This window comes from Anas platyrhynchos, chromosome 12, assembly GCF_047663525.1.
Source record: "Anas platyrhynchos isolate ZD024472 breed Pekin duck chromosome 12, IASCAAS_PekinDuck_T2T, whole genome shotgun sequence".
NCBI classification, from domain to species: Eukaryota; Metazoa; Chordata; class Aves; order Anseriformes; family Anatidae; genus Anas; species Anas platyrhynchos.
Window position 1 is genome coordinate 14,597,473 of NC_092598.1, and position 23,217 is coordinate 14,620,689.

At 40.9% G+C, this 23,217-nt stretch overlaps 2 protein-coding genes across 12 annotated transcripts in view; one reads left to right on the plus strand and one right to left on the minus strand.

The window, feature by feature from the left end:
- Nucleotides 1-23,217, plus strand: part of LOC101791976 (uncharacterized) — a 716,414-nt gene that overhangs the window by 174,567 nt on the left and 518,630 nt on the right. Inside the window, exon 1 of one of the 11 annotated variants that reach the window (XM_072043933.1) lies at nt 3,817-5,810. The exons of 9 other annotated variants lie outside the window; for them this stretch is intronic. The gene's annotated coding sequence lies outside the window, so the exon portion shown is untranslated. Of the gene's footprint in view, nt 1-3,816; nt 5,811-23,217 lie in introns of those variants that run through there. One more of the 11 variants, XM_072043937.1, reaches the window with a different exon arrangement.
- The window catches only part of MMP2 (matrix metallopeptidase 2), a 35,332-nt gene continuing 27,621 nt past the window's right edge, over nt 15,507-23,217 (minus strand). The window contains exons 11-13 of the mRNA XM_027467059.3: nt 21,447-21,606; nt 17,664-17,773; nt 15,507-16,516 (exon numbers count right to left, since the gene is read on the minus strand). Of these exons, the coding sequence (XP_027322860.1) occupies nt 16,413-16,516; nt 17,664-17,773; nt 21,447-21,606 (374 nt within the window). The 3' untranslated portion in view covers nt 15,507-16,412. The remainder of the gene's footprint in view (nt 16,517-17,663; nt 17,774-21,446; nt 21,607-23,217) is intronic.

Below are 23,217 nucleotides of genomic sequence, written 5' to 3' on the forward strand. Positions count from 1 at the left end.
AAACCTTCAAAAGGGCACTAATAAGCTCATTTTGCCTCCTCCTTGTTTTATGTCTTACTCCAGATTTTATTACTTCACTCTTAGCAGATCTGGTACGGCACAAGATTTATTTCTGAGTGCTTATCACGCCTTAGTAGAAGGCATTTAAGTTTTTCCATCAGAATGCTTTCTATTCACCTTCTCCTTGATAGCATTTTTATCCACTTACTGGATGCGAAGTATCACTTAGAACGCTGCTCAGAGGTTGGCAAGGGTAAGTGTAACCATTAGTGCAGCCAAGCTGGGTGCGGGAGGTGTTAATGCTTTGCTGCCAGCTGTGTTTCAGTGCTAGCTATCTCTGGTGTCAAAGGACTTCCTTTCTTAAATGCAAGGCCAGCATTGTCCTTGTCTGAAATCTCCCTTGGTAACTCTGAACTTTTGCAGTCACTGCTTTTAGTTTCCCCAGAAATCAGACTTACAGCCTTGGAACTTTGAAAATATATCTGCAACTGTTTGACAAATGTTGCAAATGCGCCTGGTTTTCCCTGGTAGCCATTTCAACATGCTTCACTTAGATCTCTTAAGGTCAGTTTAGTAACCAGGTCAAGTAAAAAGAACAGTATAACAGAGCCAATTTGTAACTCCATCACAAGAAATATCACTCAAATAATATTTTTGGAATGAAGGGCATAGCCTCCACTTCGGTTTTATATGCTGTTTATGCTCTTGTACTACCCTCCTCTGCATAGCTTCTGAGAGCCTTGGTAGAGTTTTTCAGGTAAGGAAACCGATACCTGTCATGCAGAGCTCTCTTTTTCCCTCCTTATTGTTTCCAGAGAGAACGCTGTAAGGGAGTAGGATAATGATGTTAGTATTGCTACCTGTACTATACTCAGTGCTGTGTGGATTGTGTAGTTATGCAGAGACTTAAAAAAAAAAAACAACAACAACAAAAAAAAAAACAAAAACAAAACAAAAAAACCCTGGAGTTGTCATGTTCTTAAATCTGCTGGTGTGTTTTTTTTTCTGTGAGGTTGGATCAGTTCCCAAGCTGGTTTAGGAAATCTATTGGGGCTAAAACTGGCAGTGGCACTGCTTATCTGTGAAAGCCAAGTCACTTTTTTTTTACACACGTGTTTTAAATAGAATTTTAAACTGTTTTACACAGACCTAAGGCATCTCCCTTGGAGATAATCATAGAAGAAAGTAGCTTGATGAAGGAACAGGAAACATTGGAGAAATCTTAGATTATCCTCGAGATTTCTGGCTTTCTGATCTCTATCTGAAACATTCTGTCCTTGTGTATATACAGGGGATTGTCTGTCAAGACCTCTAAAAATGGTTGCATAGCCTGGAATGAAGAGGTTCTCCTGAGCATAAGGAGGTTCCTTTGCCACAGCATGGCTGAGCACAGAGCTTCTGGCCAAGTTTAAATGCCGTTGTGGGAAGAATAATCACATTTAAGGAACTTTCAGATGAAGAATCAGGGATTTTGGCATGCAGTCATACAACAGCATTCTAGCTTGTTGTGCTTCTTTTTTTATTTAAATTTTTTAAAAAAAGCAATGTGAAGAATTACTGATGTTCTGTGACACAGTGGTCCTATTGAATGCCACTGAGCATATCGATGGTGCAGCACAGGTGGAACTCTGACATAACGAAGAAGCTAACTGCTATTCTGGGCTGTGCTGCTGCATGCTGAATTGATTGTCATCCATATAGGAGCGTGTTGTTTAATAAACTAGAACGTGCTGCCACAGGTGCAGAAGTTCCTATCATGTTTTCTGGAGAGAAGTCCAATAAAAAATAGTACAATTTCTGTTAATAACTCTCAGTCCCAGGTACCCTGACTGTGTCTTTCTGAAGAGGAGACTGTTTTCTTTCTCCTACATGTTCTCCAAAGGCAGAGTCATGACGCCAGCTAGTTTGCTGGTGCTGCTGAATCAGAAAGCTGCTGGCTTCTGGGCTAGCACTAGTAGACTAGTACCAGCCACCCCTAATTGCACCAAAATGAAGAAGCTCCATTTTTATGAGGGTTGTGGCCCTTTCCACCATGCCCTACCCATGACTTGCCGTACAAGGGGGAAATTAACAGATTTCTCAGACTCATCTCCCCAGCAAACCCCCAGACATGCTCAGTGGATTGATTAGTTCATGTTTATAAAGTGCATTGAAGAAGGTTGTGTTGTTATTACCTAGAGCTCTTGAATGACTCCTTGGTATAGAGATGCAAGACAAACAGGTTTTAGTTATAAAAAATACTTACGCTGAGAAATGTATGAGTATTACTGAATTACCTGAATTCCTGTGAGCTTTTCTTCCACTTCCTGTTGCCATCCAGTTGACTCTTAAGTACATGTGCTCTTTTTTCTTTTCTTTTTTTTTTTTTTTTTTTTTTTTTTTAGACTGGACATTACTTGATGGTAAAATGCTGGGATTTATTCGGATTTTATTTTTAATTGCATACAGAGCTGCTTTGACTGAAAATATTTAGACTGATGAAGCCCATGCCTGTAGACTGTATTTGTATTTGTGCTCAGCTCTTCAGGAAATTGTTTGTCTCTGTTGCTTAACCATAATGCATTTAATGAAAAGAGCCTTTATTCATTTATTTGAGTAAATCTGGTGTTGAGACTCTGGAAAGAAAATGCTACTGACTCCTCAAGTAATAAGAAAAAAGTAAAAATGAGTTTGTATGTAATCTGTGTTGTTTCTGATTCATTGTGTTGCATTGAAGCAGGAGCATTGGAGAGGTGAGAAGTAGGCTTTGCTGTAGACATGTGATGGACCTGATAAAAGGAACAGGGATTAACATGAAGCATTTGACAATCCATCTGGTTTGAAATTATTTATTCTGCTATCTGTTGATCACATGCAACACTGAATGCTGCTGAAAGTGGAGCTTCTTTTTATTTCTTCCTCTAACGAGGACTCTGAGCCTCTGAAGGCTGGTCCAGACCTCATACACATCTTTGCCTGAAGAGATGGACACAATATCGTTGTGGAAGCACACTTTTTCTTCCTTTTTAAATAGAAATAGTTATATTGTTTAATTTATTCTCACTGAACTTGAATAACAGGTGACATGATGTCCTGAAGCGTAACAGTATATCACAGTCTAACACACAAAGGTAGAGGGATAGTGTGTCAAAATGCAACTGCCTCTGTGGTTTGAGAGCACAGATCAGCCACCAGAAGCCAAGCTGAAAGGGGATGAAGAAACGATGTAGTTTGGGAAGTGCTGTGGAAACACTTCTTCTTGCAAGGGAGGGGATCTTTGTGTGCAAGCTTGCAGGATCCAAGTTTAAATGGTAGTATAGGAATTTCTGACAGGTGGTAATTTGTAGAAATAGGTTCTGTTTTCTCCTGCCCAGCTGACAATGTGAAGTTAATTCTGTTGAATCCCCTGGTTCTAGGAAGATCAAGTAGTTCTGGCTTCTGCTTAAGGCACCAGTGGAAGCCTCAGTTAGTCAATATTATAAAATGAAGTTGCCATCAACCAACTAATGTGAAGCATGTTTTGAGGCACATCTGCAGTCGATTACCTTGAAGGGTAAAGAGTGTTATAGAGAAATGCATTGCAAGTCTATACTGGGGATGAAATTCTGTATAAACAGCATAACTCTTAGGCTCTTGAGGTCTGATACAGGACTTTGGATAGACACTCAGCTACCAGGGTTTGTATGTTTGCACGTAGCTCGTAAACAGCATGATTTGGAACCCAGTCATGTCCTGTGGTTTCCTCATATCCTTTATACTGGATAAAAAAATAAGCTGTCATTCATGGCATAGTGGAAACAGAGCTCCTTAAAAAGACAGTCATGGGATGTGGTAAATTCTTCATATTTTGTAGCCTTTTAAATCAAGAGTTGTTGCTTATCTAAAAGTGACAGCACTGTAGTAATCAGTGGCTGAAATTTGAGGGGAGACTGAAGGAGTTCAGGCTAAATTATCACAGCATTCCTTCAGGAGTAAAAGCTACAAAACCAATACTGAGCATAAGCACAGTCAGAATTTTGTGGAGCACACTTGGTTGGAAAGGGTACGTACTGTTTGAAAGCACTTGGGGTGCAGAGAGGGGCTTTGCTTTAACCCTCCCTTCGCCGAAGTCAGCGTGAAGATGGAGGAGTTTTAAAGTGCCGTGCAAGTGGAAAGGAAGAAAAGAACACCCCAGCCTTACCTGTAATGTAAGGCTTTTGTGTTTAATTCTAGATCAGTGTTTTTTCCCCTAATAAATAAGAGTCTTGTATTTTGGTAAACTGAAAGTACGTTTGCAAATAGCCACCAGGACTGCGATACAGATAAAACTTGTTCACATTAATAAAATGCAGCTATCCCATCAGGGAAGTGGAGCAGTCTTGCCAATATAGATTAGATTGTGATGGATACTAGAAACTAAGGCAGAAGAGATGAATCTATATGGAAGTGAAATATTTAGTGGTATTCTTCAGCGCTAGATAACAAAATGCTATGGAGGTACAGTTAAATTTCTGTTTATTGACAAACGTCTGCTGCAGTAAAGAGCCTGCCAGGAGCATGGTCTATGTTTTGAATTGATTTTGTATCCCGATAACTTTCCACAGCAGTGTGAGACATGCCCGAGTGTTGGAATGGAATTCAGTAGTTCTGTTACAGTAATAATTTATCTCTTACCTGGTCTGTGATGATTCCTTTTCTGGCGATTTGTTTTTTTCTTCTTGCAAATAATAGCAGAAAAATTACCTTTGTCATGCCTCTCTAATGATGATAATGTTTGGTTTCAGAGGAAGGATTTTTGGGCTCCAAGTGTAACTCTATGCTGGTGCCCCACAGGACCCAACAGTGAGTGCTGGGCGATGCATAGGGTGGATGACTGGGGGCACGTGACCAGTGCTGGCTTCCTAAAGATGCAACAGAGCTGTAATCTCTAAGGAGACGCAGGAGCCTCTCTCTGACATCCATTTGCTTGTCATCCTCACTGAAGACCTCGACACCTATCGGTCACCCCTGAGAAGTGGTTGGCCTGTAGCACTGGGGTTGCGTTGTTAACCTGGGATGGGTTGGCACTGCCTTTCCTCCAGAGTCGTTCCCCAAGATATGTGTAGGGCTGTGAATGTGCAGCAATCATCACAGTGCTGTACCTACTCCATTCCCAAGCACACAGAAGTATTTCAGGCTACACTTTCACTGTGGTGTCATAGTTGTGCCATGGTTTTTATTTGTAGAGGCATGGCCTGCCTAATTCCCTGTTCTCCTGGCTGAGAGTGTGTCATGCTAGTCACATGCCAAAGTCTGCTTTTTAAAAAAAAATCAAAATACACACCCCCAGAAAAAAACAAACTCAAACCCTACCAACTTCGGAAACAGAATTACAGAGTTAAATAAACAGTTTAATATGTTGTATTATCATAGAGAATCACAGTAAGATGACCGCTTAAACTTGCATTCAGGTGGTGCCTGTTCAAAAAAATAAAGTCTAACAGCGTGCATGGCTGGAAGAACAAATATTCCAACCCATTATCCGTATAAATAGTGCACGGCTGAGACACTGCTGAGACAGGGGCCAGAGCAGCGGTTTACTGGCAGCACACTGTGCTGCTATAAAGGCGATCTTTGCTCTTCAGCCTGGCAGGAATTACTGTGGGGGACTCACCTCCTGCAACGAGGAAATGCCTTGAACCAGCCTCAGTCGCTCTCCCCCCTCTCCTGGCTGAGGGCTGTGCGGCTTTGGATGACGTTCCTGCAGTGCTGGAAGGGCTGCTTGCTAAAATGCTCAGCCTGAGGGGAGCCGGGAGGAGAGAGGGACAAACTTAGGGAAGCAGCTTCCCCTACGTAGGTATGGAGTATAAATGGTGGGTATATGGGAGAGTCATGGAAGGTAGTGTGACTTCTTCCTCTCTTTAAAGAGATGCCTTTGTAAATGCTTTTTCACACTTACCCCACCCCCAACACCCAAAAAAAAAAAAAAAATGTTTTCTGTTTGTTTTAAATACCTGTTATTTTTCTGAATAGCTTGTATTCCCCCAAAGTGACATAAAGGGACTCAAGTCCTGTAAGTCTTCGGCTTGGCACCCTCTCATTCTGCATGAGGGCTTGGAGGGATGCAGCTGCTTTCTGAGCTGTATTTGGTCACCAGGCTTGTTCTGGGGCTGTGGGTTTGCTGTGGGGCAGTGTGGCTTGGGCCTTGAAGAAGGCGCTTTTCCTTACTGCTTTGAGCTCTCTGTTGGGTGCAGTGATTCATTTCAGCCTGCAAGTGGCATTGTTCGTCCGGTTACTGGACTCGGCAGCCTGGTTTATCTGAAAACCCTACATAAACTGAAATGCTTCAGCATTGCTCTCTCTTTCCAAGTGTTTGTATATGACAGCCTGCTTGCTGACTCTGGGAAGAAAACCAAGCTAGAAGCGATGCTGTGTCAACTGCAATAGCTCTCCCTCGGCTTGCTCTAAAACCCATCAATTATTGTAAAGTCGCTTCTCTGAACTGCAAAATCTTCTCTTGCCTTGAACTTCAGAAACACTTCTAGTTTACTTCCACATTTCATAAATACCCTTCTGAATGAGCTGGATACCTTGGGGTTGTATGTAGGGGTTCAGGAGGATGCTGCCTGTTATCAAATCCGGGAGAAAGCAGGGCTATGTAAGTCGTGTGAACTTCAGTGAGAGTGTTTCCACTGTAATTTCTGCAGAAGTTCATGTGGCATTTTCACGGTGGGCCATGTGGTGGCTATAGTAGCTCAGCTCATGCCACAGTTGCTCAGGTCATACTCTGTTAATTAAATAGGATTTATAATAATTTTAACATTGGTGAGCAGGGGAGCTACGTTTTCTGTGAAGATACAGGTATTAGAACAGTGGTTGTTTCTGGGAACTACTTCCAAACCTGCTGCAGTTAGTTTTACTGGTGTATTTTCTCACAATGAAAATTAAACAGAAATTGTGAGGAGTTTGCTAATTACAGATAGCATATGTTGCGTTCCAGATGTGCCTGAAAACGACAGTGTATCTCTTGTTGGTCTGTTTGGGGTGCTTTTTCACTTTTGCAATACTGCAGTGTATTCCCACAAAGTGTGAAACTCAGGAGGGCCTCTTTTCTTAATAAAACTTTGATTAGGAAACATGGGAAGGTGCCTCTCCTATGGGGCTGCGTTGTGCTGAGGAAGGGATGTGGAGCTGGGAGTCTGGATTCTTTTACTGCTTTGAGAGATCTGTGCACATAGGTAGCAAAGAGTTTAGGTAGGATTCATGATGGAGTTACAGACAAGGTATTAATCGTGATCTTTAATTTCTGAAGTAGAGAAACTAGGGCCAGTTCAACACCTGAAAAAAGCTGAAGTTAATTTCAAAACTGAGCACCTAAAAAGATGTAACGTGTGTGTTCTTAAGCCCTTCAGGTTCCACAGAGCATTGCCTTTGCCAGCAGCGATTAAAATACTAATGAGGAGGAATGAAATATTCCAAAGAGAGATGAGGAAGGTGAATTAGTCTTAGTGTTTGCTTGTAAGGTTTAAAAAGGTGAGAAAGAATGTGTTTCCTTGACTCTCGACCACTTCAACTTCATAAAAGAAAAATTCCCCATGAATTCAGGACTTCGCTGCTTGTGTGCAGCAACCCTTGAACAGAGACACAGTTTTCTCTGAAACACTAAAAGCTGCCAGTGTGCCCCAGAAACATAATATATATTAGCAGTATTTATTATAATGATAGTTCTAATTTCCAGAGACCACATCCAGTTATGCATGGCTAGAATTTATGGAGCAGAACTTTTCAAGGACTAGAATTATTTAAAAAGAAATATTTTCATTTTTCACACACAGGGGCCCTGTGAAGTTGCAAAATCCACAAACCTTTCAATTTTAGGAATATTCTTTCCTGTGTTTGCAGGAACTTCTCACATTCCTGAATCGAGTTATGGGATTTTCCCCCTAATTGAAACCAGGCTGAAACGCTGGAGTCATGTATTCTGTCAATTAGTGCAAATAATTTCTCTGAAGTCATCTGGTGAGTGCAAATAGTTTTATTTAGCACTGGCAGGACTGCCAGGTGAGATTCCCACTTTGGACAAGAGTTTGCCTGCAGAGTTTTACTCTGCCTGTCTAGTTGCTTCCCATTTTAATCTCATGTGAAAACAGATTGTGTGCTTTTGCAGGGTCTGGTCACTAGCCCTGAAAGCCTTCAACAGGTTAAAATCCACTGCAGTGTTCATTTTGTGGGCGAATAAAGATCTGATAGTATTATAACCAATCCATGTTTAATAGCTTTCTGGATGTATTGGTGAGTGTGGCTTTCAATAATGTAAAGTGAAGAACTGCAAACGCAGTGGAAAAATCAATTGTATTTATTGTACTGAAAGTAACCTGCTAAGAATGCCATCTGCAAGTGTCTTTCAGATGGGGCTGGTACATGAGCACATTGTTATATCTACAAAAGATATCTATGTTTAAATCTTTAATAGATATAGATATCTTTTATATACTGAAGTGTTCACAGTGCTCTAACTTTGAGCTAACTTACGAGCAAAGAGATTTTACTCTTTACTTCCCTGCTAAAATCTGTTTGTATCTAATGTTGTCATCTTTGTTTGGAAGTGTCCACACCTCTTCAGGTGCAAACCGCTGGGACTGGTCAATCTGGCTCCTTACTACGCTCTCACCCCTGAAAGTCCCTGGGGGTTGTAACGCAAAGAAGTACAGATTCAGACCCTCAGTAGGATATCTGAAGCTCTGGAGTTGTCACTTCTGTGGTGACTTAATCTGTGATTTTCATGTGACGATTTTACAGATTTCAGGCTTTAAATTTGGTTGAATTTTTTTAATTAAATGCCTGGTTGTCTTTCAGAAAAGCATGCTTGCCACCAAATTGTTTGTAAGATGTGCTGTGTTTATAGTAGATAAAGTGCAGAGTACCAGCTGGGAGCATGACCTTGTAGCAAAAAGCATCAGTTTATGTTGAAGAGTAAATAGTTTTCAAAAGGATGTAAAGGAATGCTATTTTGAAGTCTTCAGTTTAATGCAACCACATCAGTGTATGTAATTGTGTATAAAATCCCAAAATACCATGGCAAAATGATGTGGGTAGACACCTGCCAGACCTTTTAAAAATGCTCTAGGGGGTTAAGCAGGAGGTGATTATCTGGTCTTGCTTAGGCTAATCTGCAGTTTTTTGGCTCCTAAATATTTCAGAGTATGTGATCTAAACGATGATGTGCTATTGATTTCCAATGCCTGTAGCAGATTTTCTGTGAGATCTAGATAGAATAAACATCTAAGGCCTACACTACCTAATTTCTCCTGTTCCTGCAATGCTATTTCTCTTGATTATTTTAGATGTCAGGATTTCTGACATGCAGACATTTCTTCTGTCCATTTACCTTACATTGCATAACAAGTGTCCACTTACAACTGTGAATTTCTGTTTCATGCTGTTATATAACGTTTTATGGAAGTATAAATATACATAAATACCATCACATTCATTAATATATATAATGAAATAAAAAGTTGTAATTAGAACTACTACATGGCCTCTCAGGCTTTAATACATATAGGTGAAACTCCCTTATTCTGAGCTCTCAGTGAAAAGTAGAGTATGTTGTAGACTTATGACAGCCAAGGGAATACTGAGATTTAAATGAAAAAAGCTCTATTTACTGACATCATGAGTTCACTAAAAATAAAAATATAACATATCTAGCACAGAATCTACCCTTCTTGCAATTTCTGCCCCTACTTTCTCAGTTATTCTGTCTGCAATGCAGAATTTACATTCAAAAATAGTGTCTGCAGACAAAAATATTTGAGGGTGACTTGTTTCATCTCCAAGAGCGACATGCCTTGTTTCCTGGAGTGGGTCTGAACTCAGAATTTACAGGTAATGGCTAATTCCTCCCTGCCAGCTTCTGGTTTTGTTCCCAGTGTCCAGTTGTTTACATTAGAAAGAAAGGTAAAAGAACAAAAGAGTAAACAGGAGATGAAAGTGCAGTGAAACCAAAACAAAATCTGTAAAGGCTTTGATATATTATGCATTTTCTCAAAGGACTTGCTTGAAGCAAGAGCCAAAGCAAAACCTGGAGCCTAAAGATCTGCTATGTTGGTGTCCTACCTTTGGGTTGGAAACTTTATTTCCTTTAGCTTCAGGATGTTCCTAGATTCAAAATGCTGTGCGAAAGTGAGAGGAACTGGAATTTACTTATTTGAGCATAGAATCAAGCCGTAATTAGACATCTGTAATCAGTGATAGAGGAGACAGAGGGCTGAGAATGCCACACAGTGCTCCCTAGGAGGGCATCTACATGTAAGAATGGATGAAAGGCATCATTCAGGAAGAACAGAGTGCTACAAAGCAGTGGTAAGGATTTTTAAAAGGACACAAATACAAACCGCTTTGACCGCATGGGAAGCAATGGAAGAAGGATTTTGGGGGTAAGTCATCCTCCTTCATACTTCTGAGCTGTTGAAGGGAACTGCCAGTGGCCTCGAACAGTTTCTTAATGGAAAAGAAAAGCATGGAAATGCAAGATAGGAGAATGTAATGAGAGTTGCCTAGTCCTAGTCCTCAAACAGTGAGAAATCACTCCTTTTCTTTAGAAGACTTGGCTCAACACTTAAAGCATTGACCCCAGGCAGAAAGCAGGCTGACTTGCCTCCCTTTGCAGGCAAGCCTTGCCTCTTGGTGAATTGCTTCAGCTCAGCTTGCCCAATACTATGGTCAGCTGCTGCCTGGGGCAGCGAACTCTGCTGCAGCGTAAGTTGGATTTAGGAACTTGAAAAAGGGAGCAGTGGAGAGAGGCAGTGGCCAGAATCATCTGTTATAAATGCAAGAGGAGAAGTCATGGCTTCATGGCTGAACTGAGTGTGTGATGTGACACTGGATGGGAGACCTGCAGTTGAATTTCCTAATTCTTTGGCTCGTGGTGATTAGCAGCTTGCTGCTGTGGGGGTGCTGGGTCTTCATCGTTGTCTGGCCTCCAACTACAAAGTGCAAAGCTGCTTTCCAGCTTCAGCCCTTCTGGCAGCAGCGTTATGGTTGTTTTAAGGGGCATAGGGAAGGCAGAATAAAGCTGTGAAGCGGTCTAAGGTTGAAGCAGTGGTTACAAACCCCCAAAACAAGCCCACTTGGATAGGTTAATATTGTGAATTCCTGTCTTTTAGAAGAGGAGACCACCTCCAAATGACTCCAGGGACAGGCTGCCAAGCTCCAGGCTAATACAAATTAAAACAATTATCCTCTTAAAACTTTACGTTTATTTTGGCAATGGTAGGAAATTCTTAACTGCAAAGTGGGTTAGTCACTCAGAAGTAGTTCTAAGAAGTCCCAGAGGAAAGTGCTGGGCAATAACAGAAAGCTGAAAGCTCAACAGACTTCTCTTTTGTCACCCTCCAGTTCATTGTGTGGGCAGAGTCTGCAGCAGGGTTTGCAAGTGGCACACAGAACTGGAGTGACGTGCTGCCTTCATTCCTCCCTGTCCTTTCAGAGTGGTTGTTGGTTGTCTCCTAGAGTCCGAGCATGGGAGTGATGAGGTTGGCTAAAGCATGGTTTTAGAAGTGTAACAGGAATCTGGGGACTTGGAAAAAGAGGTGAAAGGATGGTCCTAAGGTTATATCAGCTGGTAGTGTGGGTAAAGCCTTCCCAGGGTTTGTTAGGCTGCCTCAGAAGTTGCTGTTACACATTGAGCTAGTGCAACTATGGGCAAATTAACTACTGAGCCTCGAAGCCTGAAGTTGTCAACTGTTATCTGAACCAGTGCCTCCAAGGAGGAACACCTTCAGTGCAGAGCCAGTACTAGTGGCTGTATCAGTGTTCTTGTTGGCCTTCACACAGCACGTGGTGTGTTCTGGGGAGGAGAGAGAAACCAGTGCAATGTGCTGAGCAGGTCATTAAGGTTGATTAGCATGCAGTTAATCGAAGTATTTGTGCTATCCTATTAATATAAAATAGAACGTAGTATAGCAAAAAATTATTTTTGTGCATGTATATGTGTGTATACATGCAGGCATCTATTTAATACATAATTTAGAAAATGTATTATATAACTTAAAGATGTATATACAAATTAGTTTTATATCCAAAGACAGTCCAAAGTTAGGAGAGACCATTGGTTCACTGAATTCAGTCTCCAAACTGTTGAAGCCAGGTGTTTTTTCCAAGCTATGCTGGATTAATGCCAGAAATACTATATTTAAATGAAAGATTCTCTCCAAAAAGTAATGTCTTGATTTAAAGACATTAAAAAAAAAATAAGAAAATTGACTTCTCTTGGTAGCCTGGTACCCAGGTTTGTCATTCTTCTTTGTTATTCTTAGCTCTAATGTGCTTTTTTTTTGTTGTTGTTTGTTCAGATTCTGGTCATATCTTTCTCCATTAAATTAAGAAGTTCTGAGACAGTGAGTTCCTGGATATTTGTTTCCATTAAGAAAAGACTAATGGAAGATGTTACTAAAAACCCCAAACATTTTTCATGTAGTGATGAGAATGCATGAATGCTGTTGAATTGTCTGCTTTATACTGAATGTCATGCAGCTGGGGAAGTGGAGCCCATGTCTTTGCAAGTAGGGGCCTGCTGTTAAACTGGGAGGGGGGTGGCAGCCAGCTTCCCTGCCAGCTGTGCCTGAAATCCTAGCCATCATGTGCAAATGTACATCTCAGAATTTACCTGAAGATGGTATTTTTGCTCTCAGTTCTACTTTGAAAGGCAGTGCCAGAGGGAGATGGGTTGCAAGTAACGGCACGTGGCTCTGACAGGCCTGGTGTGCAGGAACCCTACTGGCAGCTTGGAGATGCCTCCAGGTCTGCCTGCACCTGCCTTATTTTTTTTTTTTTTGTCAGTCTCTGAGTTGTTGGGTTTTGTTATTTTGGGGTGTATGTTCCCATTCTGTATTTTTGCCCTTACTACAATTCACTACCTCGAAATACCTCAGCACTGAGGAGTTTCCACATAACCAGTGTGGAGCAGGCAGCTTCCCCTGCAGGCATAAATCTCTGCACTTGCAGAGATCCCCCAGAGCCCGGTGCCTGGTCATGTGTTGGCTTAGTCACTTCCAAAAGCAGCTGAATGTTCATTCACCCCGTCCTTGCTGCTAAAAGCACGCACGTCTGTGTTTGTCAGTAGAAATACTTTGTCTAAACCAGGCCCGAAGGACGTACTTCCTCCTGATTCAAAGAACAGCACAGTTGCTGTCAATTGCTTAAATTTATGGGTAACTACTTCTTTGTAAAGTCATGGCAAAATAGCAGGAAGAAAATGCATTTTTAACAAAACCAGAGGGTTAGTGAGGTACAAGCTGTTGAGCATGACTCACGGCTCAGGCTGGGGTTTCTATTCAGTGTTCAGACTGTGGTGTTTCTCTGGAGCCTTGGCTGCCTTGTATGTATTGTGACAGATTGTATTGCACCAAACCACTGCCCTTTACTCCACTGGACTGGAATTGCCCTGCTGAGGGCATGGAGCCTGTCCTGCAGACAGCTGGTGGAAAACTGCCTTCAGCTGGAGGAGCAGCGAGCCCCTGTGCAGCACGTGTACAGCCTGCCCCGACACCAGGAGGCTGAAGTGAGCCTGACTTCCATTTAATGGGAATGTGGAAGCAGAGCAAGTTAGGTAAGGGGCTCATAGAGTTTTGTGCTGGGGTTTTACAGGACTTCGATTAAAAAAAAATAGAATATCTTTAGCATTTGTTTCTTCCTCTGTTTAAAAAAGAAAAAAAAAAAGAGGGTGAGAATGCTGATTCAGTTCTGACAGCGTCTTAGGAGAAGTGTAGAGAGCAGGAAGAATGGGCTGCTCCCTAAGGGATGGTGTGGCAGCAGGGCAGGCAGGGGCAGTGGTCTCGCTGCCAAGGGCACTGTCCTGCAGTGCCCCAGCAAGGTGAAGAGAGCACGTGAGGGTAAGCAGTTTCAGCCAGGAGCAGGGACATCCAGAAAAGTCTACAGGGATGGGGCAACTCCAAAACCCACCAGGGAAGTGAGATGGATGGGTTGGTGTGGGACACGGGCAGAGCTGCTTGGGAAAGGACTTTCTATCTCATGGCTTACTCACTGCAAAGACCTACAAAATCAGGGAGGAAATTTATGATTTCTTGAGTTTTGGCCATAGGGAAAAAAATAGCATCCCTAACTGGAAAATGGTTTGAAGTAAGTTTAGAGCTGCTTCTCTGTGATTATGACTAGGTGACACCTGGGAGGCAGAGCAGGTTGTGTTTGGTTTCCAACAGTGAGTTTTAAAAGTGGCTGTCCTCAAGTGAAATGAAACCCAGGGACTTTTTCAGGATGTTTTGTGATTTTTGGCATTTCAGTGGTCAATTATGACATGTTAATGGGAAGGGTCAGTATATTCCTCCAGCTTGTGTGATACCCGCTAGGTTGTCACCTAGGTATGTAGCAGTTCATGAACAGAAACAGATGTGTTTACAAATGACCTATGATAAGCTTAAGGTTGCCAGTCTGAAACTGAATTGAAAGAAGAGTAAGTAGGTTTAAGGATAGAAAATTTGTTTCTGTTTTTCTGACAGTGATGTAGTCACTGGGGAATGGATTTACACAGGCAAGAACAAAACAAGAAGCTGTGCAGAACTCTTTAAAACCCACCAGATGTGCAGAGTTTTGTAGGTTTACGGTCTTACTGTTGCCGAAGGTATGCTGGTGGATCGGCCAGTGTTGCACAACATACACGTAAGTTAGAGACGAACAGGAAACTCTTGCAGTCATCAGTAGAAATGTGATTTAGCAAGCTCAGAGCTGGAAAGACTCATTGCAAGTGTTCTTCTGGTATATCAGTGTTTGGAAACCTTTGTATTAAATACAGATGTTAGAGCATGCAGTTTGGGGCAGTCTTGACACAGAACCCAGAAGTCTTGAAGGAGTGGTTACTTGAGGATGCTTAAAGCAGTAAGTGCTTAAATTCCCTGGGTTGAAGTTACTGCAACACTCAGGAGGAATTCCTGGTAGTCCCAAACACAGCAGAGTATTTACACCACTGGTGTAATATGTCTGTGGCAGACCATATATCCCTGCAATGCGTCGTCAGGTCCTGTGGTCCTGAGAAGGTTTCCGGGGGTTTGCAAAAACTGAAATTCTAGCATTTTGCAGTTACAATTACTCTGATTTATGCCTTACCTTGTTAACTGTGGTGCAGAACTAGTTAGGAAGGCAGTAATGGTGGCTGAAGGGAAGAAGGATGCTCAGAAGGGAGATATCCATCTTTTCTTTTGGCAGTAGTAGTGATTCATCCAGGTGACAATTCTCTAGTGGGGGATATTGGTGGTCGGGGGATGGTTGGACCAGATGATCTTGGAGGTCTGTTGTGATTCAGGGGGATGGTTGGACCAGATGATCTTGGAAGTCTGTTCCAACCTTATGGTATGTGGGGCCATATCATCTCTTTAATGCAAGCTGCTGCCTTCCATCTTAGAACAAACAGAAAAGTTAACCCAGGTTTCGAAATAAGTCCAGTATACAGTTATATACTGGGATAATATTGCCCACCCTTTGCGCTATCCACTGTAACGTGCTACTGAACTTCTGATTCCAAATGATACGAGAAAGCATGGCCATGAGAAATGTTGACAGTGTAATTTGATTTTATTTGTATCATTGGCACTTCATGTGTGGGACATTTTTGTTTTGTTTTTAAATGAGAAACATTCCATCAAATGGGAAAAGAACACTTTCTGTTGCCCAATGCATAAGCAGAAAACCTAACCAAACAAAAACCCAATATTAGAAAGAATGGAAAAATAAAACAAGTTAAACAATAATACTTGGCTTTTATGTATAACGCATTGACTTCAAAAATCTGAGTCTTCTGTCCATATAAACAAGTTATAGAGTAGTAACAAAGTGCATGAAGCAAATTGCTAGACTTAACTACGGTATTAAAATAAAAAGTACTTTAAAACAATACTTTAATACAGTTTCTTGCCATGATTCCATCATGCATCAACACAAATCAAATCCCGAGGCAACCTGTGCCTTTGACAGTCTTTCTGTAGTATGTAAATAAATGGAAGTAATGATCAAACTCTCAAGAGGGTGAAAAACATCAGGACAAACCATCTATTTATAAAAGAGTTGTATTAAAAAAAATATATATCAAAGTGCACTGCTGGTACATCTCGTTTGAGGCTATTGGGGATGTATGTAAGATAACACGGGCCTGATCCAGTCTGCAATGGTTTCAATGCTTTCTTTAAGCACCAGGGGAATAAAGATCGACGGGTGTTCTGTTACTAGCATTACTATTACTAGCACGAAAAACTGAAAACTTGTACCAGAATATATACGTAAACATCTCTTGTATACTGAGGAGGCAAACAGTTTTAAATTATCTGATGTGTACAGTACTGGTACTTAATGTTTTGGTGCCAGTACCAGACTGGTCCAGTAATTAGCATTCAGATCTATTTCTAATTACAGATAAGGCATATAAAAAAAAAAGTAAATATTTGGTTATTAATATCTCATACAGTTCAGCAACCCAACCAGTCAGAATTTATCTTGCCAATTTTAACAATCTTCAAGCTCTTGTCTTCCATCTGTAGATAATACTGGTCTTTGAAAAAGTAGGTGTACCCTGTGAAGGCAAATAAAACAGTATGCTTAGATTATGGAGCGCAGTACTCTTGATCAAAGCTTCTTTGTTTGATTTCACAAAGCTTAATGAACTATAAGAGCTTATTCCTGAAGCATTTGCACACATTAAAAAAGTTTTATTTAAAAAATAAATAGAAATTCCCATTCTGGAGAACAAAGGTCTTGTCCTAAATAGAACCTGAAGTCACTTTACCATTTTGTGAGCCAGAATTTTCTGGGCAGAAATATTTGCTTGTAAAATTGCTGTTGAAACTGTAATCAAGTTGGGACTCATAATATTAGTGATGTTTCCAAACTTCTACATATACCTGTGCAAAATATGAGGCCATGCCGTGGGCCAGGCCCTCAGCTGAAGTTGCTAGTTTTTTTTTTTGTTTTTTTTTTTTTAATTATTATTATTAAAAAAAAAAAGAGCAAAACACGATCTGTTTGTGATCAAGGTGAACATCAGACTCTACTTCCTGCTATGCTAGAGCAGAAGGATGCTGAAATGGTGCTGATCCTGAGCAGCCTAGAGAACAGTGTGATGTCTGGAGATCAAAGTGACTGTGTCATCGGTAGCTCTTCTCCATTTACATAACAGCCTGACGGTTGTGTAGTGGGCTTCCAGGCCAGTACAACAAAGCAATGGAAAGTACTAAGATGCTTCAAGATGCTTTGACAAGCCATGCATAGCCTTATTATTGCCTTTGCTATTTTCAAGAAAATAGCAAGGAAGAAAAGGAGAAAAATCCAACTGAACGCTGATTTTTGCCCTGTTAAGTTTTTGCGAAGTGTTCAGCATCAAGGAAGTAAACGATAAAGAAGAGTAGCAGGTTGAAATTCAATGAGCTTTGTGAAAAAGGCTGTTAGCAAAACTATTATTATTTGTTTGTATAAAAGTATTTCAGGAGAGGTTCTGTTCTGTAAAAGTTTCATCTAAAGTATTTTGAGCTGTGATTAATAGGGTATTTGTCAACTGATGTTCAATGGAAAAAGAGAGAGCCCAGAAAGTTAGTGTGATCTAGTAGTTTGCAGATGTGAGCAGCAGTGGCTTTTATGGACCACAAGGAATTGAAGTATCCAATAAGTGTCACAGGAGACAAATAAGAGACCTTGTTAGAGATTTAGATCAGATTATAGCTTACCACTGTCACCGAGACCCAGGACAGCATCTAGGTTATCTGGAACTCCATTCCAGGAATCCGCAATGAATTTAGGGGATGCAAGTTCCATTTTTTTCTTTTCTTCATTGTACCTAAAGCAAATTGTATCTCTGCGTTACATATCTGTATTTAATGTAGAAATTTAGCATAATTTTTCAGGGAGTCCTCATGTGATCGTATAAAACAATCAAACAGAAAAGATAACCAAGACTGTAACATTGTTTACATTGAATTATTATTATTCCTAATTCCTTTAAAACCCTGTGAAATCCTTCCTTCTGGAACTGTAATTCGTGCTACATTGAAATTTTGCTAAGCAAATTTTTTTCCAGAAATAGAACTTTAAAATTCCAAAGATAATTTTAGGAAAGGTGACTGTTTTCAGGCAGCAACCGACGTATGGAGATATCAGATTTTAATGAGAAATTAATATATTAAAAAAAAAAAAAACAACACACTTGTTAATAAATTAAGCTTGTAGTCCATGTAACTGATGGATTACTATTAAATTACAAATTCCACCCTAATTCTTCCCTTAACTTTTTGTTAAAAAACCCTATTGTTTTCTCACAGTCCTTTTTCTCTTTGTGATGTTCAAGAGGCAAATGCCATGTTAAAATGGGTGCATTTATTTGAAAAACAAGATGGTTTCGGTGCACTGCTTTGAAGAGAAAACCTCATCTGATGCTAATCCACACAACTCCGAGAAATTAGGGTTTAGATTTCAGTGTCCTTCAAAAGTGAGTGGACCTGCGTGCATCCACGTTGGCAGACGATCAGTTGTTTCATTGACTGCTTCCCACTGTACAAGGTGAAGGTAGATCGGTGTGGAGTCATTTCTGCACACCCCCAGGTAATCCAGAATCTCCATTTCCATACACAGGGAATAAATGTCCCAGAGATGCAAGGTCCTTAATTGCTCAGAGGAAAGCAGCAAGACAGCAGCCTGGTTTCCCCTTTTTCCTGGCATATAGATTGCTGTCAGTGCTGGGCTGGAGCAGGGGAGATGTCCTGAGGAGCATTGACACAGGACATGCTTTGAAGCAGGCTTCCAGTGCATGAGACCTCAGTCCCTCCACCACCTCCTCTTCAAAAAGGGCAGGCTTCAGACAGCTCTTCTGGGACCAGCGCTGGCAGGAGGGAAGTGTTATGGTCGTGTGTTCTGCTTCTCACATCTGTAGGTACCTTGGGTCACTTCTCCCTTACTGCACTATGAAACTACTTGGATTTTATCCAAAGATACACTAGTACAACTGAGCAGTAGGTTGGTTAAAATCAATTTATATAATTAATTTAAATTACTTCCTATATTTTCTTTGGATATTTAAAGAAAATCTTAGTGTCTTCTAATGCAGCTTTAAAATTTGAGCTGTGGAATCTGAGCCAGCTCCGCTTCTCCTTCACATAACTTCTCTTTGTTCAACAATCTTGTTACAATAATGCTAAAATAGCTCAAGGCTGGATGAAGGGAGAGGAGGAGGCTTCCAAAAATCCATTAAAAGCAAGTGTGATAATAGCAAAGAAAGGATTATGGTGTGAAACAATTTTGATTCTATGTGGCAAAGTACTTGTATAAAATGAAACAAGCACATTCTTAAATGTTACTGCATCTGATGCATTTTTTTTCTCAAATATTTGTCAACAGCTTGCTTTTATCTCTAACATATAGAAATTACTTAAGCTTCTTTTGATTTTTTAACAATAAATTATGCATTCTGGAATGCATAGGAGTACGGTCTGAGATTAGAGTGGTGAATTACGTGGAGGCCCTGGAGTGCAGTTAATCACAACAATGGTTGGTACAAAGGAGCCCGGCAGTTTTGCTACCTCATAGTCTGTAGGCTCTGATAGAAATCAGAAGTATTGCAAATGGCTGTATTAAAACTACTTGAAATAATTTAACAAGATGGTCTCTGTGACATTAGAAGATGAATAATGTTCTTTAGCTTTTAAGTTCTTTTTTTCCTTTAAATTATAGAGGAGAGTAGAGTCTTCAAAGTAATTGAAAGAAAGTTATGATTAAGTGGCACTTGTAAAAGGGTATTTTATTTACTTACAGGACTCCACAGCCATTATGATATAAAAAAGACACTCATCCAACTTGATAATAACATGAAATTAATGTTCGTATAAAGTGGACTCAATTTTACTGATACTTCCTTTGATATTTTATATAGATCATCTCTCAGAAGGGCCCCTTATAGCTTGTAGAATCTTTTAGATTTCTCTTGCTGTTTCTACTTTTTAGCTTTCCTCTAAATTGTCAGTTAATGGGTGGTTCAATTTTCAGCCTGTTGCTTAATGGTGGCATTCCTGGAGTACAGCCCTGTTCCTGGAAGAGACCTCGGATGGTAAAAGCAGGAGTTAGCGTCTCTGTTCTGGTCTTGCACTGTTCTGCTAGGCAGCACAGAGGTAATTCACCCAGTTATCAAAGCACCAAGGCACGTCTGCTTTGTAAGACCATCTTTTGTGCCAAGTCTTCCTGCCAGCTAAGACGGTAAAATTCCATTAAATAAGCTTAGTACACTATTCATCAGGTGCAATGCAGGATATTTATTTCTAACACTGCAGTAGTCTTGGGGTATTTTCAAGACATTCCTTCTTCATCTCTGAGACTGATACATTTCTTGGACAGAGTGTGTTCTTGTAGCAGGTCACTTGCACCTTGATTGCAGTTTAGATATCTTGAAATTTATGTAGAAATACAGCTCGGTGCCCAGCTCTGGCACAGGTTGCTGTATAACCTTAGTCAAGTCCATGCGTCTTCCTTTTTTATGCTTTGCCTATCTGAAACATAAAGACTCGGGTGGAACTATTGGGTGTTGATTATACTAAGAGAGATTCTATATTGGTTAGGGTGTCTCAGCCCCATGGCAATGATTGTTTTTATAAAAAGGTGTGAGTTTAGTTGCTTATGTTGCGTCATATTTTGCTTCTCAAACAGTCTTTTGAATGGGAACCCTAGTGCAAATACACATTTACAGGTATTTGTGGACTTCTTTGCAACAAATCTTCCCTGATCATGCACTGAAAACATGAAAAGGATTGCTGAGACTGTCAAAATGCATTGAAGCTGTGATTTCTTTCCTGCAGTACTAACAGACTTCTTGCAGTTTGTTCAGATCTCCTCAGCGCCAACTGTATGAGTAAAGCTCATAGTGAGTGACTGGTACATCAGCTGCTGAGAGGATTACAGTCACCCCCACATCTCCAGTGAGCTTTGCTAGCCACAGGTCGCTGTTTCTTTTGCATACAGCGCCTTCAGACCTGATGGCTTAGTGAAAGAATTTTAAAGGCAATCTGCTTTCAAGTGACTGATGGTGACTGATGATCAGCATTTTTTTTTTTTGAAGTCCCTTCAGAGCTTTCTCCTAGTTGTGCGCTGGTGATAGGACCAACTTGCCCCTTGTAAGAGCCTGGGGCTGATGTGGGACGGTTGCTGGGATGCAGGGTTCAAGGGATGGGTTGTTAGTGGTGAGCAGCCTGGCAGAGACACCAGATCTCCTCTTCCCTAGCAAGCTGTTAGCTCAAATACACACTAGATTCCCACTGTTGTATTGGAGTGCTCTCCAACCATATCCCTGCCTCAGCATCCTCGCCCACCACCACTGTCAGTGCTGTCTCAGCAGCCCTCTTTTTTTTTTTCCCCCGGAGGATGAAACCCCCGAGTCTGACTCCTTCCTCCTGCACGTGAGTGTGCATTCAGCCCTAGAGATCCAAGCTTGGCTAACAACGTCCCACCACCACCACTTCTATGCCTCTTACTTCCAGTATCTGTCTCCAGCAAAAATATACGTCTTCTTGTTTCTGCCCCAGTTAAAAGCTGCATCGACGCGTTGCACATCAGGCGGTAGTCCCAGGCTGGTGAGTTTCTTTGGATAGCCCCTGTCCAAGTTGCTGGCTGTATAAACCCAGTACTCATTTCCTAAGAAAAGTAAGAAACAAACTCTAATTATTAATCAAATACAGATGAATATTTCTTCTTTTGTGCTGTGACATGGGAATTTTTGTTGTACTAATTGTAATGCTAGACTCTCTAATATTTTTCCATCTGTGAAACACTAGAGTGCACTTGTACTGTGATCACAGTTCCTGCTTTTGCCTCTTAATTGTTGCTTGATCTTCGTAAAATATCACCTCAGTGTGCTTTTGCCTCCTCTTTCTTCTTGTCCGTCTCATTTTTCTCAACTCTTAGGGAAAGTCTTTCTAAAGTACAGCTGTTTACTTTTTTTTTTTTTAAAAAAAGGGGGGGTGTTTTTTTAAAAACAAAACAAAACAAAAACACAACACAACAGTTGGAATATTGTAAAACTAAATTGTTAATATTGGTAACTTTTTGTATGGTGAAGATGGGCTGAAACTGGACATGGGCACCTGGAGGTTAAATGCAGAAACTCACTACTCTTGTTTTTTTTTTTTTAGCCATTTGTCTCCTTGTCTTGTTTTATTCAGTGATTTTATTGAGCAATTACCAGGAATTTTTTGCCCAGAGTTCCTACTTCTGTTGTCTTTTGTCATATGATATTTTCTAATGTCTCTCCAAATATGTACTGGTGGAAGATGGTCTAATTTTGCATTCTTTATGTGGAATTGTAATTTCCTTAGTAAACACCACAACTGGATTCACTTAACACCATGGAAAGATTTGTTCATGAAGGGATGTCTCTTGGATCCTGTGATACAGTTAGTGGGAAGGAAAGTCAAATATTTAATGAGACAGGTGTAAAGGGCAGGATTGGAGAAATACTAAAAAAAAAAAAAAAAGGGGGGGGGGGTAAGGAGAGGGGGTAAAATTGCCCTTTCAGCATTCAGCATTCAATACCTGCCAGCAAGTATTTTCAGGCAGATGGGTTTCAGGTGACTTTCAAACCAATCTTTGATGGCTTGATAGTTCTTATTTACTTAAAGCAGGTTAGTTACATTTTTCTGGAAAACATAACAAGGGGGCTGACATAGGTGAGAGAGGGGGAGAGAGATGCAGATGTAATAGGGTTATGTATAGTATATGCAATATTGAAAGTGTTTTGACTTGGCTGAAATAAAACATTTTAAAGTGTTTCTTTTCCCGATGTAAACTAAAGCAAATAGCCTTTGAGCCATGTGGAACAGATTATCGTTACTCTTCTCCATCCTGTACAGAAAACGTACAGCAGCATCAGCCATGTGGTTTTTACATGACTGGAGATGTTTAGTCATGTTTTTAGGAGACACTGCAGCCCAGTTTTTGCTGGCTCAGTCTGTCATGTTGAAAGCAGCCTCCCAGCCCTGCTAACTCGGCCAGCACAGCTGAACCATGTGTGTGCTTTAGGGTGGCCAGGGCAGCCCTTCCCCTGCTCCTCCCCTGCCTCGGAGGTGGCAGGCATGACTGCCTCTGTCCTTGCTGGTGAGCCACGGAGGCAGTCCTGGGGAGCCAGAGCAGAAGTCAGCCTCTGGCAAAGGAGGAGAAGGCTGGGGAAGGCATGGGAAAAAGGATGCAGTCTTCTCAAGCAACCCCAACAGACAATAGCTTAAAATGAGAAGAAAAGGAAGAAACACA